Source organism: Aphelocoma coerulescens, chromosome 1 (assembly GCF_041296385.1).
Source record: "Aphelocoma coerulescens isolate FSJ_1873_10779 chromosome 1, UR_Acoe_1.0, whole genome shotgun sequence".
NCBI lineage: Eukaryota > Metazoa > Chordata > Aves > Passeriformes > Corvidae > Aphelocoma > Aphelocoma coerulescens.
The window spans coordinates 9158433-9176739 of NC_091013.1; the positions used below are offsets into that span (position 1 = coordinate 9158433).

General features: G+C 37.2%; 1 protein-coding gene across 1 annotated transcript in view; it reads left to right on the top strand.

Moving 5' to 3' along the window:
* The window catches only part of CFAP47 (cilia and flagella associated protein 47), a 277703-nt gene that overhangs the window by 203729 nt on the left and 55667 nt on the right, over positions 1–18307 (top strand). Inside the window, exons 55-57 of the mRNA XM_069031242.1 lie at positions 2429–2533; positions 4123–4279; positions 11104–11199. Coding sequence (XP_068887343.1) covers positions 2429–2533; positions 4123–4279; positions 11104–11199 — 358 coding nt within the window. The remainder of the gene's footprint in view (positions 1–2428; positions 2534–4122; positions 4280–11103; positions 11200–18307) is intronic.

The window sequence follows — 18307 nt, forward strand, 5'->3', positions numbered from 1 at the left end:
AAAATGAATTTTTAAAACCAAATCTATAATGTAAAAATTAACAATCCTTTCTGCTTCAAAGCAGACAGTCTGCTGGATTATCATAACTCCATGTTGGTTATTTTGATTCATTGTGGCAGTGCATTTTCTGAGTAATGATTAAATGTCAAGTAATACTTCCTGGAAATCGAACTCCTGTCTGTTTTCATCTCTGTGGAAGAGTTATTATTATGAATAATGTGGATGTCTTACTGAAATGACTCAAAATTTTAAAATCTTAGTGTTAATTTAATTAATTTAATTATGTATTCTTATTCTGTGATGTCCTGTCTTTATCTACTTTTTCATTCTATTCAAAAGAATTTGGGAAGGGGTTCTTTCTACTATGGTTCTTTCTCCATTCGTGAGTCTTCATTTAATAAATGGGTCTGGAACTGGACTGCAAATGAAAGTTTAATTAAGTGTTATGGCAGTATTCTGATTAATTACTTTGAAACTTTCTCCCCAAAAGAGAAAAAAAACCCATTTCATGTTTTGTGTGTTAGTTGAGCACACCTGAGCTCTGTCCTCTCTTCTGCACAACCTACCTCCCACTGCCATCAGGAGGGATATCTGTTGTTCAAGGCACATCAACATCCCTGTCCCTAACTGAGCTGGTACTGATGCCTAAAGATTTTTAGCTTTTTATATATTTTCATATATTTGTAGATTTGGAGGCTGCTACATGCTTGTATCTTCTAGTACTTTCCCTACTCTTGTTCCCCTACCTTTCAGAACAATAAGCTAACCTTCTAACACATTCCTGAAATACTGTTTAGTCTTGTTTTCAAGAAGAGAACCTGCAACAAAGACCTTTTGTTTTCCAACCATAATCTGAGAAGACACAGCAAGAAATGGGGCAAAAAAGCCCCTGGACCAATTCCAATGGGGCAGTTCCCAGGGTAAAATTACCTAAACTACTGCTCTTCTAATTGGACACTATTTGATAGGGATATTAATCAATTAACCTTATAAAATTGTAGAACTACTGTATTACATGTGCATATTGCCATATTATGCAGCTTGAAGGCCTTTCAATTAAAGATTTGCTTTTATATTATCACTTTTAACACTGTTTGGGAGGATCTGTGTTCTATTCCAGGTAAGAGTACCCTATAAACACACCCAGAGGATGACTGGCAAGACCAGGAATGCTGTGCCTCCTTCTGGGATGGCAGGGAAAGCCACAGGGCAGTGAGGAAAAGCAACATAAGGCTCTGTCAGAGAGTGGATGAGATCAATGTCCCAAGATAACACCTCTGTGTGTGGGGGGTTGGGGGCGAGGCAGGCTTTGCTTTTTGGGGAGACAGTGACCCCAGATCCCCAGCCTGGCTGAGCTGCAATCAATCAATCAATCAATCAGTCAATCAATCAATCACTGGGGTGGTGTTAACCCAGTCTCTGATTGGCAGAGCTGTCCATCAATCACACACTGGGGCAGTGTTAGGTGGCTTCCTAGTGGGTCGGCCAATGAAGGTTGTAGGGCCTAAAAGGTGGAGCACAGTATAATAACTGCCCTTCCCTGGAGTTTTTGTCATAGCCATGCTTCAACTGTAGGACTTGGTAGCTATATGTGTGCTTTGTCAGTACCAGCTGTTGTAGGGTGTTGTTTTGACCTTCTTTTATTGCAGGTTATATTCATTTTATAAAATACAGGTTAACTGCTCATGATGTCAATCAATTACCTTTTTATCTCTTGTTACATGCAAACATTATTTAAACATATGTGATATTAAAAGGATAGTACCTGTTTTTTATTAAAGAAATAGACACAGTAGTTGTGTATTCAGTGATTCTGGCCGATCACTCTTTTAATGCACTGGCATTTTTATTATTCTTAGTTCTGTTCTTTTACTGTTTATCTGGTTCTTAAAGCATATATTACTCCATTGTAGCCAGCTACCTTGCTTTTTCCCTGTGCAGTTGAGTCTCAAGTAGAATACCTGAGGTGAACAGAAAACTCACAACATTATTTACAGTGTTGGTTTTGATAAAGGTAAGCAGAAGAGAGACAATGCACTGGTTTATTAAAACCTGGCCTGTATTCCCTTTCTAAGCCAGTTTTTGTCTGTGGAGGTCGCTGTGATAACCCTTCAGTGTCATCAGCACGATCAGACAGCAGAGTCCTGTCTGAGTGGTGTTCGATGTCCTTGGAGCAGTGTCTAACAGCAGCCCTGGGGTGGCTGGGCAGAGGACGTGCAGTGACTGCCACTGGGATTGTTTGCTGCAATGCACTCGCTGCCTTTGCAGCCTGTGCTGGCTGAGAGGGGAGAATGCATCTGGTGGAACACATTAATCACATGCACATCAACACTGTTGGTACAGAGCACAAAACAGACACAGACTCAAAAAAATTGATTTCCTCTCCCTTACCCCTCCTTTGTTTTGCCTCTTTCTTGTGTTTGTACAGCTGACTATTCCTCCTCATTCCACCACTCAGCTGCCTGTGAGATTCTGTCCCACTGCCCTTGGAAGACGCAATCACAAGGCGACAATAACCTTCCAATGCCCCAAGGTAGGATCGTGTGCTCATGCCCACAACACTTGGGATTCAGATTAGATATAATTTGTGATAGGCAAGGAAGTCAGAGGCTTAGCCTGTAGGTCGAGTTGAAGTTTAGTGACTGGATGCATAATGAAAGAGCAAATGCAAAGATGATGAAAACTTACAATTGGTTGTATCCTTAGTTTTACATAGAAATTATTCTGCTTACAATATTAAAATGTGGTATGATGGCCTAGGAGCTAGAACAAATAATGAGTAATATTAGCTTGCTCAGTACTGTGTTCTGCTGTTTTAACACTAGAAGACTGACGCTTCTTAGCAGTGTCACCTCTGAAATTAAATTTCTTGATGTTTTTCCCAACCCCAAACAAAACTAAATAGTTTCATTTTTTATCTGAACTGAATTTTAGAAGGTCACACACTTGAAAAAGTGAATTCTTCCTTTCATTTTATCTGAAAAGGCTTTTTATTTTGAACACCTTAGAGTTGTTGACTTTTTTCCTCTGTGAATTTTCGCAAAGTTGATGAGAAACAAGTAAATAAAGAGACGTGTCATCAATATGACCTACTAACTGTTTTCAAATTACAGCTGGAATAAAAAAGAAAACCTGATAGTACAATGCAAATGATAATATTTCATTATGTGAGGTGTGGTTAAATGAAGCATTTGCTTTCTGTGCAATTTCCTCTCTGTATTTTTTTATTTTTTTGAGTATCAGATATCCTAAAAGACTGCTGACCTGTGAATTATTCCAGTTTAGTGCTACCAGCAGTTTTCAGCAGTGTTTTAAGTAATACTAAAAAAGCAAATATTGTTTAATATGAAGAAAACAAATACTGAAGGAAGTCATGTGGCAATTTTTTTCCTGAAAAAGTATGTTGAACAGACTGGTTATTTGCAGGTGGTGTTGTCACAGCATTTATTTTCAGAATTTCTCTTAAATATTTATTAAGGATAAGAAGAAGGAGACAGCAATTCTTATATGAACAGTATGTATCCAAGGTCAATCCAAAAGGACACAATGTCCTTATCTTCTCTGAAACCTGATGGTCCACAGAAATCTTGTCTCTACAAGTTTTTTCCAATATCCTTGATTTTTCTGTGTCTAAATGTGAATGTTTTTTATTATCTTTGGAGTAACACTTCTAGCTTTTTGTGTGATTCTACTGCTGTTCCTCCAAAGAATTATTTTCTTTCTTCCTTTGTGTTCTGGAGAGAACTTGTCACTTCACCTGCTTTTGGGTTCTAATATATGTGCTTTGAATGTTGCTTTTGCAACCACCTACATCTTTCTATTTGCTACCCTGGAAGCTCTGAGTAGCTGGATGGAAGTTAAATACTATGTGCTTGAAGTAAGACAGAAATTAAATACAAAAAGGAGATGTGAACATCTCCCAGAATGGAGCTGTTTATTTCCAGATAGCAATACTTAGCTATCTGGAAATAACGACAGCTTGAAGGAATTGAAAAGAAAGCAGACATTGAAGTTCACTTATAGCAGAGACACAGAACAGTAGAAGAAAGAGGTAGGCAAAATACTTTAAAACCTACAGCTCTGACTTGTCAAATAATAAAAAGTGGTACATTTCATTCACAGTTTGGAGAGTGGTTATTTCACCTTACGGGATCTGGTCATCCTCCTCAGCAGATGGAAACAACCACCATAAGTGCCTGCATTGGCGAGTACTCTTCTGCTGTCATATCCTTCCAAAATCCAACTGCTGAAAATGTGGTGATAGACGTCATGCTGACAGGTACAGGGGATTGGACTTTGTTTTCTTTTTTTTTTTTTTGGGTGGGGGAAGGAACTCAAGCTGTATGGGTTGCATTAAAAGTGTGAAAGGGATGTGATTAAATTTGCCTCATTCCATTTTTTGGCAAGAGTTGTTGTGTATTATCCACATCCACCCTGAAAACTCTGTAGATTGTGCTGTGGGAGATAGAAAGAACACAAATCTGTAACAACTGCTCACAGTAGATTTCTTGGGTCGTGCAGCCTCGTGTGGATGTGCAGCTGCTGGCTGCCTGTGGACTGCACTGTAGCATTTCGGCAACAGGAGACTCCTTGGATGTGTTCTGCTAGCTGTATGTCTAAATCAAACAGCTAATGCTTTGTTTTGCTTTTTTTCCTCAGTTGCCTTCAAAAATTTTATATTATTGGGCAGATTCTGGATAACTAAAGGAGTTAATAAGAGAGCAAGGGCAAAACATTTTTAGTTAAGTTTGGTTTTTGTTTGTTTTTTTTTTCTGATGACCTTCCGAACAAGTATGTTTCATCAATATTTTCAAACATGCTTTAAAGGATGAGATCCAGAATTATCAGAGATTGATAAGTAACTGTCCATACTGGGATTTCACAAATGCTGTAAGAACTCAGGTTCTAAATCCCACATTCTCTTTGATGATAACTAAAATTTACTCAGTCAAAGAGGAAATTTAACTTTTAGTGCATCAGAAGGCTTTAAAAGGTTCTCTGAATCTCCACCTACCCAAACATAACATTGTAGGTAGCACCAGAAAACTGGTGCCAAAGCATGTCCTGGTATCTTCAAATAACAAAACCTGAAGATAAACCTCCCAGTTTTATCTTCATAAATAAATAAACATAAGAGAAATAGCAAAAACCAAAACCATAGGAGAATAGTGAATCAAACCTCTTCAAAGGTATGTTCTAAGCCGTGTTTACACACTCATGCTGTGATTTGGGGTTTGTGGCACATAGAATAAGTGAAGAAATGTGACTTTTAAAAACTGTAGATTGGTGTTTATTTGTTGCATTAAACTCAAGCTTTTTAATCCTACCTTCTGAATATGAATTAGAAATAAAGAAATACAGCTTTGTCCACATATGCAGTTCTTTTATGGGGGATCTTGGAAATATGTTTACCTAAAAGGTGCCTGGCCAAAAGCATCTTGGTCTCATGACTAAACAGTCTGAACTTCTGCTGGCCAATTTTTTTTTTTTGGCAGACTGCAGTGCAGTTTCCCATGTTAACTGCTGAAATATTTTCATTCATGACTGTCACAAAATAGAGTTCAATTTGTAAATTATTAGACCAGTTCTGAATTTCTCTTGATGTTCTCTTCTGGCAAAGGAAGTAACAGCATGCAGAGGATTCTCTACTTACAAGCTAAGTGAATCATGGCCAGGATCTTGGGAACAGTCAGAGTTCACCTGCTGAGCAGGGTACCTGGCAGAGAGGGGATCCTGGCATTAAGAGGAACAGTCTTGTCCAGCTTCCTACTTATCTGGCATCTGGGTTTCCTTAAGTGACAAGGAACACTGCAGATAGGCCCTGCACAGGGCTGTTGATGCAGGAGGTGGCATTCAGTGCATGTACACAAGGCTCCAAAGTGCTGCTCGTAGTAGAAAAGGAAGCATAAATGTTGACTGCACACCACAGGAGCTGCTCTTGGGCAATTATTCTGATTGTGCAGTCATTACTTCCGTAATCCAGGTGGCAGCTGCAACTCTGGTCTGAGGCTGTCAGGAATTCCTGAGGTTTCTCCCTGGCACTGCAGTAGGAATGGCAAGAGCCAGTTAGATGTGTGCTGTGGTAGGTGAACTTCCTGGTTTGAGAGGGAAATGGGCAGCCTGTAGGGGAGAGACAGGCTGTGGACTTCTTAGAGCAGCTGGATGTATTCAGATCCACAAATCCAGATAAAATCATAATGTAATAAAACAGTTGGCCAAAATGGTTGTGAGGCTGTTATTTTCTATGAAAATTCATGCTGATCAGGAGATGTTTCTGTTGACTGGGAAAAGGCTTTGTTGTTTTCTCCTTTGAAAAGTGGTAGAAGGAAGACTAAAGGATCAGTAGGATGATCAGCCTCACCTGAAGCCCTGGTGGGGTCATTGGACACTTTTTGCATTGGACACCTTTTGCAGTGTGTGTAGCCCATAATTAGCACATTCTCTTACAGTCCATGTCCAAGCCCATGAAGGTCAAAAAGGTAATCAGGACTAGTCAAATGGATTTCTTAAGTGCAAATCATGATTGAAAAATGTGATTGCCTTCTATAAGGAAATGAGCGATTATGCAAATAAAGGAGGAGCAGTGAATGTAATATACTATGATTTATTAGGACTTTTGTCAGTGTATCCTGTAACATTCTTGTTTGGAAGCTAAGGAAGTCTAGGCTTGGTGAATGACTGCTGAGTGGATTGGAAACTTGGCTGAACTATTGGTCTCAAATGATAGTGATCAACATCTTGACATTCAGCTGCTGGCTGGTAATGATTGTTGCACCCCAGGGGTCAGCGCTGGGGCCCATATTATTCAAGACCTGTATTAACGACATGGATGATGACAGAGATTGCAATGTAAATTAGGGAAAGGGACTGACATGATGGATGGTGAGCTTCAGTCCAGAGTTACCTTGATAAATTGTTGGTGTACCTCAGTTTTGAATTGCTTTGTTCATCAACTCATCATTCTTGGAACAGCTGAAGACAGAATGAACTTTCATATTATTAGTAATGCAATTTTCATGCTAAAATGTTAACCCTTTGTATTTTCCCCTCACTCCATCTACCCTGTGTGCTTACCTTGGGCCAGACAGTGTGAATTAGAAGTGCTGTGAATTGCTAGCTGTGCAGCCGTCCCTATTTGACCAGGAAATAACTGGTTGTATAAATTTTGCAGTGTAGGTGTGTATTACGTCTGTGGTATAAAGGTTCCTATTGCATCCCATGAATGCAGCATGCTTTATTCTACTGGAAAGTGCAAGCTGGGATTCTGATTTGTACAACAACAAGAGCAATTAAGAGATGCAAACTGCTTGTCTTATTGAGAGTAAATCTCGTGCCAGACAGAACAGTTTAGTAGTCCAATACTAATAGGTATTATTTGTAAGAATGGTAATCTAGTGTGCTGTTCACCAAATAGTGGAGAAGAATAATCAAACTTATCTGTGATGCAACTTCATGGGAAATTATTTATAGAGCTTAAATATTGTAACTAAAGCCTAGTAGATTGTGAAATTCTGAGAAACAGGAGAAACGTGTTGTTTAATTGTTTTAGTGAAAACAGTTATTGTTCTAACAATAGAGCATTTACTTGTCCCAGGAACAGTGACAGAAGCATCCAGCTTAGACAGTGAATGACTGATGTTTGTTTTTATGCTTCAGAAGTTCTCAGTCTTCATTTTTCTTTACCCATCAGTAGGCCTGACATGATGATGATCTAAAGCTTCTGTGATCTGTGGAATTACAAAAGGTTTTCTTTGAAAAAAAAGAATTATACTGAAGTCTTTATGAAAGGAAAATCATACCTGTCCTTTAAAATCTATCTTGAATTTGTTAATCAGATTAATTATAATGTTAATTCTCTAATTCAGTTGCTCTTGGTGACCTGTACATAAAATTTGCTTTATTTTAACCACAACAAGACAGTTGATTTATGCATTCAAGCTGTATTTAGATGTTGGTTGTTCTGTGATTTGCTTTGTGTAGGAATACTTGCTGGAATTCTTATTTCCATCTTTCCAGGGGAAGAGAAATCTAGTCTTATAAGCAAAATCATGTATGCACAAGTGCAGTTTAGCATTCCTGGCCCTTACATATCCTGAGAAATAATTTGTCAGGCTTATTGCTGATGTTTCTGGAGGCCGAGAGGGTGGAGTGGGGAAATCAACAGAAGGCAGCAACTCAGAAGTCAGAGTGACATGCCTGACTGATCTTGATTTTTAGAAATTGTGTTTTAGACCATGTGCCCCTTCTTAAGAGAAAATAGGGCATCTTGATTAAAGTGTACAAACAATAAACATCAACATTTATAGATTTACTTGATGCTTTAAAGAAAATTACACAAGTTATCTGTATCTTGCTTTCAAGTAACATTCCATAGGCAGTTTCTGCCCTAGATAGATGTGAAATTATGTTTAGAACTGCAGAGTCCAGGAATTAAAATAGACATTAATTGGGAAATGTCATATCAGGACCATTTCTGAAGCTTTCATTTGCATTTCTGAAGCTTTGTCAAACCCAAGAGCATTACTCCTCAGAAATGTTTCTTTCTCTGAATTTTGACTGCTGCTGTGGCACAAACAGCCCTCTATTTGGGGTAATTATAGAGCAAGTAAAACTACTACTACTACCCTGGACCTCTTAAAACTAGGTATTTTATTATTGAATTTAATACCAGTAAGTTTTCTTCCTAGGATTTAGACACTTGGGTAGTTAAATGTGCAGCTCTTATTCACATAGGCATTCATAGCTACATTAAGAATTAAGTCATGTGAGTAATGTTTATTTGACAGCAGGTGATTTTCCCCAATATGAGCCAATGACCAGAACTACAGAGTATGCAAACTCTTGCCACAGATGGTTTAGCAACCATTTGTACTAGTTCAGCTGTTTCAGGTTGAATGATACTGCTCTTCTGTAAATACCACTATATAGTATTTCTAGTAGGAGTTTTTGGAAGCAACAAAAATGATACAAATAATTGAAACTGCTAAAATCTCCAGTGTAAACCAGAGCCCACAGAGTTAACCTTTATAAGAATTTTCCCTAAGTATTAGTGCTTTATTTCAGTCAGTGTGGGTAATTTAATTTCAGAATTTCAGTGGGCCAAATACATAGTTCAAGAAAAAGTTGCAACAGCTTTTATAGAGGATATTCGTTTCAAAGTTTGAAGGGCTGTGCTCAAAGAAAAGATTAAAGCTACAGCAGTAATTAGGAATTGGATAAGGGAGGTGAATTGGTTCCTCTGGAATCCAGTGTTACCTGCAGTAGCAAAATTGATATCTGTGGCAGTATATGAGTGCTTATTAAAACTTACCTTATGTCCAAGATAAGGCTGCATGCACAGTAGCTTGGCTGTGTCTTTTTCCATTCAAAGATTTCCAAATTAGAATTGGCAATTTTTAAATGTACTTTGAAAAATATTTTCAAACTACTTTCTGTGACTTCATGCAATTGAACTAAGTACTCAAAGGCAAATCTGCTACTTGGTCATTTTTCTTTCAGGGAAAATATATTGGACTAAGTATATATGTGCCAGTGTTAAAATGAAATAGTAAAGATGTGAAGAAATACTATTTTCAGTCATCTAACCAATTTAGCATAAAAGTGCTAACATCACTTTGTGCTGATTCTGAAGCAATTCAAATCATTATTTTAGCTACCAGTTAAAATAAGTCCACCTCTGAATTGATAAATGCAATTTTGAAGCATCATGAAGCATAACCTAGGGCCTTTAATTTCATACAGTGAAGCTATTTTTCAGATAAAGAAATATCTCTGGAGATTAGTTAGCTAATTGTGTGAAAATTACTTTTTAGCTGAATAGGTAGAAGCATATAAGCTAAAAATAAATACCATATATTTTAAAGTTGAGAAAACTCTTCTAGTAGGGGAAATTTACAGTATTAAGCTTATTAGCATCCTGGGAAAAAATATAGAAAATAATTCCTTCAGAATAAATAGCACTATAGAGGAAGATTTCACTATAGCCATGTTTTTGCCACTGCAGTCTATCGGGTCAAGAAAGGAGATGATACAGTTTTTTTATTGATATATTAAAATGAGTGTGTTGGCTTATGCACCCATCTTTTAATATTTAGAAAGGGCCCTTCAATTCTTTTTGTATTTCCTCATAGTTTGCAGGTCTTATTTTGAACCTCTAAGCTGGCTTTTGATACCCAAAACTTTGTTCTTGAGATTAAATAATTTTGAGGCTGTTTCTCAAACAGAAGCAAGAAGTTTGATAGTACCAAGAGAGCTGTTCTTTGCCTTCCTGAACATCTTTGATCATTATTCTGTTTCTTAAAGCTATCTTAACTTAGTTCCATAACCCCAAATGACAGTCTTCCCTGGATGTTAGATGAGTCCTGTGTATCCCATCTTCCTGTCAGCAGTTCATCATTCAGTGTTACCACACTTTAATATGGCATATTATACAGATATAGTCTATCTATATATAGTCTCAGGTTCTTGGAGTTAGCTGCTCGACATATTTCTTACAAGGAATTTCCTTTGGCTGCTTGAACAGTTCCAAGACCTGTTTATAAAATTGGACTTCAAACCAGTTTTTCCTGTCTCATTTTTCATTTATCCACAGCATTGACAGTAATCAGTGAAACAATCTAAATCATGTCTAAATCCTCTGTCTTTATGAAGTGATCTGTTGGTTGATCCAGTAGCTTGCCAACAAGAAAGCAATTCTTGTCTGCAGCTGAGTCAGTGCTGCTGGTCCTGAACCTGTGTATCTTACATTTCATGTCACCATTGGCTTTCACTGCTACCTGATTTTTAATTTAGGAAACAGTTTATTTTTTTAATCTCTAGATGTTATTTTACTGAAAACATTTTAAACTTTGGTTTTTCTTCATACTGTGTTATTTCATTTCAATTCTATTTAAAAGATACCCATTTGTATCTATACTTTTTCACAATGAGGAGAACACTGAGAAGACCTTTAATCAGAGCAGGGGAAAAGGGGTCCATGTGCTCCCATTCAAGAATGTATTTTTTGAAATCTCTGTCTGTGAAGCTGTTTTATTAGGGAAATGGTTCCATCAATTTTGAATTCTAAATGAGCTTCCAAAAAGAATTTTTAATTTTTTTTTTCAGATGAGGAGCTGTTGAGTCAGCATCTGAGTGCACCTGTCCTGTCCCAGTCCACCACTAAGGAATCTGTTTTTCAACTTCTGTTTAAACATCCACAAGGTATGTAACTTCTTAACCCTTAAAATATATTTAAACTATTAATGTTAATTATTTTATCAACTTAACCTGCAACAAGTCACAGTTTTCTAAAACATGAAGTACTAGAGTGAAAAAATATGTAATTGCTAAGAAAATTATTTTTTAAATATTTTTTTTGTAGTTTGAAGGATTGGTTAAGAAGAAAAAGAAGAGGAAAGAAATTCCAAAAGACAATGAGTTAGACATTTGTAACTACTTTTACTTTTTACTGAATTAACAGAAAACAAAAAAGAAAATTGACTTCTCAATTATTTCATTCTAGATACAGTTATGTTTCTCTTCAGCCTTATCAGTCATTTAAACTTGTTTTTGTTTTTTTTTGAGGGGGGGTTATTGTTTATTTTTTGGTTTCATTTATTTGTTGTTTGTCTCAGTTTTTATAAGATAGTTTTTTAGTTGGAAAGTACTATTTTCTGTATTTTCTTATGAAAATTTTCCCAGAGACTACAGGCCTGAACTATCTGGAAAGAATTAAACTACTTGGTTTAATTTCCTGAATTAAATTTTAGGTAGCATTGCTGGTCCTATCTGATCTAAGATGGGATATGAAAGGAATAAATTGCCTTTAGTGCTGTAATTTTACCAAAATTTATTTATTATTTGTATATGATAATAATTGATTTATTTGATTTATCTGGTGTTATGATAAGGCTTGGATTATCACAGAAATAGCATATTTCAGTAATTTCAAATTATTCATTGCTGAAGTATAGAAGATAAGTAGATTTCTTTATCTATTTTAAATTTTTTTCTTCTAATTATTTCCATTGATTACTTCTCAGAAGTGCTTTACAATTTCAGAACACACAGTTATATTATTCATATTTTCAATTATTTACCAAAGACATTAATTTTCTTTGCTTATACCCCCACAAATATGTGTGAGCATCTCTTTCATGTGAAGATAGCTATCAGAATAAGCCATACCATTTTCTGTGAAGAAATAGTGTCTATCTCACATTAAAGACCTGGTTTAGAAATATGACATGAGGATCACTTGTTTACAATTTCATTCAAAAAAATTTGCCATGTACTATGGTTTTCCTGTAGGTGTACTTGACAGATCTTTATTTTGTAAAGGATATTGCAGACCTTACTGTTCCCAGCAAGGAACTATTTTTGCTTTCTCTTCTGGGAGCTCACTATGCCTCAAAACATTTCTAGGTGATACAGAAAGAAGGATTTAAAAGAAAAGGAGGTGTAAGAATTGATCTGGATGTCATGTCATTTTCTATATATCCATTTCTCATGGTTTCACTCCAGGCAGCCACTCACTCACTCCCCCAGCAGCAGCATCAGGGAGAGAATTGGAAGGATAAAGGGTGGAAAACTCAAGGGTTGAGATAAAGACAGTTTAATAGGGAAAGCAAAAGCCCTGCAGACAAGCAAAGCAAAACAAGCAATTCATTCACTGCTTCCCATGGCTGGGCAGGTGTTTGGCCACCTCCAGGAGAGCAGGGCTCCATCACGTGTATCAGTGACTTGGGCAGACAAACACCATCACTCCAAACGTCCCCTCTTTCCTCCCCCAACTTTATACACTGATCCAGGATGTCACGTGGTCTGGAATATCCCTTTGGCCAGTTTGGGTCACCTGTCCTGGCTGTGTCTCCTCCCAGCCTCCCATGCACACCATGTGTACGTGCCACACCAGTGTGGCAGTAGGACAAGCAGGAAAGGCCTTGGCTCTGTGTAAGCCCTGCTCAGCAATAACAAAAACATCCCTATATTATCATCACTGTCTTCAGCACAAATCCAAAACACTGCCCCATACCAGCCACTGGGAAGAAAGTTAATTGTACCCCAGCTGAAACCAGCACAACATTTTACACAGATATATAAAGGCTGTAACTTTTGCCATGACCTTCTAAATTGTTTTTTTCCACAGAAGCAGTGGTGAACTGCCCAAAACCAATCTAATTTATGTACACAGTAAAACTGAAAGTGCAATCACTTCACAGAAGTATCTTTAAAAGTTGTGCTTTTTCCTTATCTTTTATGTCTGAAATATCTTACTGATGTGATCAGAAGTGAAGATCAGATTAGATGCAGGTGTTACTGCTTACCATTACTCCCTATACAAAAGAAACGATACTTTGAAAATGTGTTGTAACTAAATATTATTCTTGATAGACTTGCTGCAATATGATTGCTAGGTCATTTTATGAGCAGCATTCATGCTTATGTAAAAACTGTGCTTGTTGTTAATTAATTACTTGTTTTTTCCTCACTCACTCTAAAAACTAAAGGTAGAAATTCAGAAATAGTGAGATAGTCTGAGAGTCTAGGAGTCATTTTTTCATCATCCTTTCACAAGAAATCCAAAATACTATCCATGCTGTGAAATTGTTGCTCAGAGCAGAGTATCCTTTTCCCCTGCCCTGGCTTCCCAGTAACACAAGCTATGTTAATTCAGTAACAGTCCTCACAGTGAAGGTGTGATCTCATTTTGCACTCAACCTGCAGTGACTGCATTTTATGGCTTAGCTGCTGTTCTGGGTGATCAATAAGCCTCTCTGTTGTAACCACTTGGTGCAGCATCAAACAGGAACAGTAAACAGGGCAGTTGGCTGAACCTGCTTTTTAGATACTTCTCTCTATATTTCAGCACAAGTTTTATATTTTAAAACTTCTGTATTTTAAGCTGCCATGTCACTTGTATCATGTTTATCTCTTTTCCCATGGAGAACTCCATGATTAACTCTTTAATTTTTCCTTCTAACTTTGATTTTGTGTAAAATATATGTATTTATTAACTTTGCTGAGCACTTAGGAAGGAAAGATTAAATATATTTGATAAATGTATTTAATGTTAATGAGACATTTCCAAAAAGCTGCTTGCAGTTTAAAACCAGTTGATGGCAATCAAATTTGAGATACTAAAATTCTGTGTATGCCCTTTGGAAGCATGTCACTATTACAGTTTCATATTTTATTCAACATTCTTTGAGAAGGAATTTTAGCATACTTTTTACGTCATGTACAGTCCACTGTGATTACAGATAATTTGGCTTTTAAACTAATTTCACCTAAGAAATGGCATAATTTTTTTTCAGGTCCTCAGGCTATTTCCCTAAAATATTAGGTTCCAAGATTTGCTTCTTGAGTTCTATATTTATTTGCGTCTGCTTTTTTCTTTCAATAATTTTGCATGCACAGTCTGCTTCTTTCTTATTATTTTCAAACAAAACTAACATACTTGTTTGCCCTGGTTGTCCTTAGTTCCTCTGTCTCTGTTTCTTTTATAATGCTTCCATTATCTCAAAATGACTTGAAGAGCCAGAAAAAAAGGAAAAAAAAAAAAAAGAGCTGTGAGAAATACTTCTCCATTCTAGCAGACTATTTTGAAAACATGTTGGAAAATACTAAGTTTTCTTTCCTCTTTCATGTTTTAAATGCATTTTATGACCAGGATTTGTTCACTCACAACAAGCAGAAATAATTTTACAATTTATAACTTCCATCAGAGGTTCTGCTGAAGTCAACCATCAGTGGCTCCAGCTGGTAGTTCCTCAAGCTGAGGGTACATTGAGCTCTCAGCTCATCTTTTCCTTCTACTCTACTATTTCTTGGTTTTGGGAAGAGGCACAATCTGCTAGATCAGGTTGCCTTTAACATCTCAATGTTTTTATACCTGACTACTACTTCTGTCCCTGCTCCTGAGGTGCTGTTAGGGCTGGCTTTGTGAGAGGATCCAGGATTAACTCCAGGGTCAATTCAGTGCACAAAGTCAGGCTTAACTTTAGTAGCTACGTTGCTGGGAATATAGAACAGAGGCTGGCTGATTGGAGATCAGATGCATCTACTGGCTGTTGGATACCTAGTAGAAAAATTTATGGTCCATGTGTCATCAGCACCAGTCTGTCAGAGAAAGATTTACTGTCAGGCCAAATCCTGTTGTAGACTGGTGATTCTCCCTGGCTGTTGGAGGTCCCATGGAGTTGGTGGACATTCAGCCAGGAGCTTCATGAGAATATTTTATTACCATCTTCACTGGATTTGTCCTCTGAGTGAGAAACCTACCTGTCCTTCACCTTAGTGTGTGAGATTCCTTCCTCATGGGATCGCTTTTGGCGTGGGCATCTTTTGCTGTATACAGAGACTTTGCAAGCAGGATTTGTGCAATTCAGAACACAGATTTGTTTTATGGTTTGATACATGTAGTAGATAACCAGGAATAACACACTGCTAGGTATTACCATGGTCAGTATTCCCAGTGAGGCATGGGATGTATCTTTGCTGCCCAGGTGGGTCATCATTAGTCATTTGAGGACGGGTCAGCCTTTCTCTTGGCATGGGTTCATCCATGATATTGCTGGGTTGCCACCTTCTGATTCTTTGTTTTCTTTCCATGTATTTTTTTATAGCTTTTCACTTCAGTACTTTCTTGCTGAGTTCTTGAACTGTAACTATCATTCTGTGTTTTAACTTTCTTAGGTATTTTCTCATACCTTACCACATTTCTCAGTAGAATCAATCCAAAGTTTTGGTACCTGCTGTACTGAGTTAGACTCTGCATCACAGGCAGGTGAACTGCTGCTCAAAAGATTACATGTGCTTTTGAAGAAATTGCAGTTTATGCTCCCCACAAAATAGCCTCCTTGAACCTAGTCTGTGCAAGACACAATGACTTTCTTTCCTGGCCCTATTTGGGTACCTGTCTGTATGACTGTTCCTTATTTAAACCTCCAGCTGCCATTTTCCCTTGTTCAGTTTTCTCTGATGTACTGTCATAGTACCTGGAAGCTTGTACAAATGTGGATTTGCTTTGTGAAAATTCCAGCAGAAAGGAAAGCTTGGGATCCCTGCCTAATCGATGCACATGGAATTTTCCTGATTGCTGAATCACCCTGGCTTGCCTCTCTCCTGTGAAACCATTCTGAAACAGCAGTGTCCTCATGTTACAGCTGACAGAGAAACAGGTTTTTTTGGAGAGGGTGTCAGTACTCAGTCCTGGGACGTGACAGCACAAATGATGTGGTCTAAGCCATATTTATCTCCAGAGAGATGTGCTGACAAAATCAATGAGTTCAAGCTGGTGGCATTCCTGAGTGCTGGTTGTCTCTGCTGTCAGCATGGAAAACCTTGGAAAGCTCTCTAAAGCCACAGCACACCTGAGGCTTTCCTCATATAGAGATAATCAGTAGGGAAATTTGTGTCATTATTTAAGGCACTTGTGCCTTCTAATATAAAGAAAGATGAAGCTTAAAGATTTTTCTTTATGGTTCTTTGCAGTCTCATCAGGCCATACATATTTTATATATGTTTATTTAGCCTGTTATATGCATTCTTTTTACCTTTGGATTTTACTTCCTTTACAGGTTATATGTAGATATCTTTATATGCGTTTGTCAGGAATCCATTCTAGGGAAATAACTTGAAGTAAAGGAAGTGAAAGGCAGCACTGTAACAATACACAAAAATTCTCAGTTACTGTTCTCTTAAAACAATCCTGTGAGTTGCAGGAGTAGTACATTCCCTTGACTGTGTAAACAGTTGTTTATTTCAGCATGTTCTCCTCATGTTGCAATAGAAGAGAGAAGAAAAAAGATATTCAGGATGCAAACAAAAGATGGGAAGACATCAGAAATACAGATTTTGCATAGTCTCACGCAGATCCACATAAGACTTCCCATGTGGATTTATCATGAAAAACAGATTTTCAGGCTATAATTGCCTCACAGATTTTAGCTAGGCTCTACAGTAGGCTTCCTTCAGAATATCATGATTTGTTACTGAGCATCCAGAGTACAGTACTTCAGAGCATTTAAACTATTCAAATCAGCCTCAGGGGAGGCTGTTATTTCACATTATCTTGGCCTATTTCTCTATTTAAAAGTATCTGCTCTGTTTTGTAATTTGATAAGAAGTTATCGCCTTCAACAGAACTAGAAGATGAAAAGATGATTAATTTTGACTTAGAATAGCATATTGCATGCCTATCTATTTGATAACAGCTGTGGATGAACAGGATGGAGTCAGGATGTGCCCTTGAATAAGACAGAAGTGTTTAATTCTTCCCTTCTTCCTGATTCTTGCTTCCAGCCTTCACCTGTTTAGGTAATAAACCCAGTGAAAACTCCAGAGACACAGATTTGTTTCATCCTGTAAATTACTCAGTAAATCTATGTCTAGCTCTAAATTGGCTATAAAAAATTATCTGCAATCTTTTGTTTCCAGCAGCACATGCACAGTGGAGAAATTACCAGCAGTATGGAGCAATTGTTTCTTGAGCACAAATTAAGAGGCTTGATTTTCTAGATGTCTGTTTTATTTCCATTTTCCCTGTCCTCCTCTGCTCTTGGAACAATGACATCTCCATCTCCCATTAATTCATTTGTGGAAGACCCTTCCACATCCATGCTGGACCCCAAACATACAGTGAAGGTTTCCCTCCTGCCATAAACTAGATAATTTGCTGAATGAGAACTAAAATTGTTGATTTTGCTGTAGCTTTTCTTTGTTTGTGTCTCTAAGTTGACTTTCCTTGTCTATCCAGCTGTTGAGTTCTGAGAAACATTGAAGGTATGTTGGAGATGCACATCTAACCTTGCAGAGAGAGGATAGAAGACTAAAAATGACAGAAATAACCAAAAACCCACCCCCAATCCTACTGGAATTGGTATTAATAGAACAAATGTATAGAAATTTGTAAGAATTACACAGATTTCTTTTTTTTCTATAGAGGCTGAAAACAATTTTGGAATTCTTGAAAATATTCCCTTAACATTTTAAATGAGGAGGTGGGGTGTGGGTGGGAAAGAAATTGAACCTTTTGTTAAGAACATTCGGAGATGGAAGATCATGATAAAATTTTAAACTTTTCAAAATTAGGTCTGAGGGTTTGAGGGAAAGAAGAGCTGGTTGGTTTGAGCTGTCTTTTTTTTTTTTTGTTCTGTTTGTTTTAATTACTATAATACTTTCCAGAAGAGAAAGATAATTTAAACTTACCTTATTATGTAACTGTTCAGCACACAGATTTTATTTTAAAACATGAATCCTAGAAGGCATTATTGAAACTGATCTTTCAACCTTGAAGTTTTATGCCTTAAGAGTGCTTCATAATTAC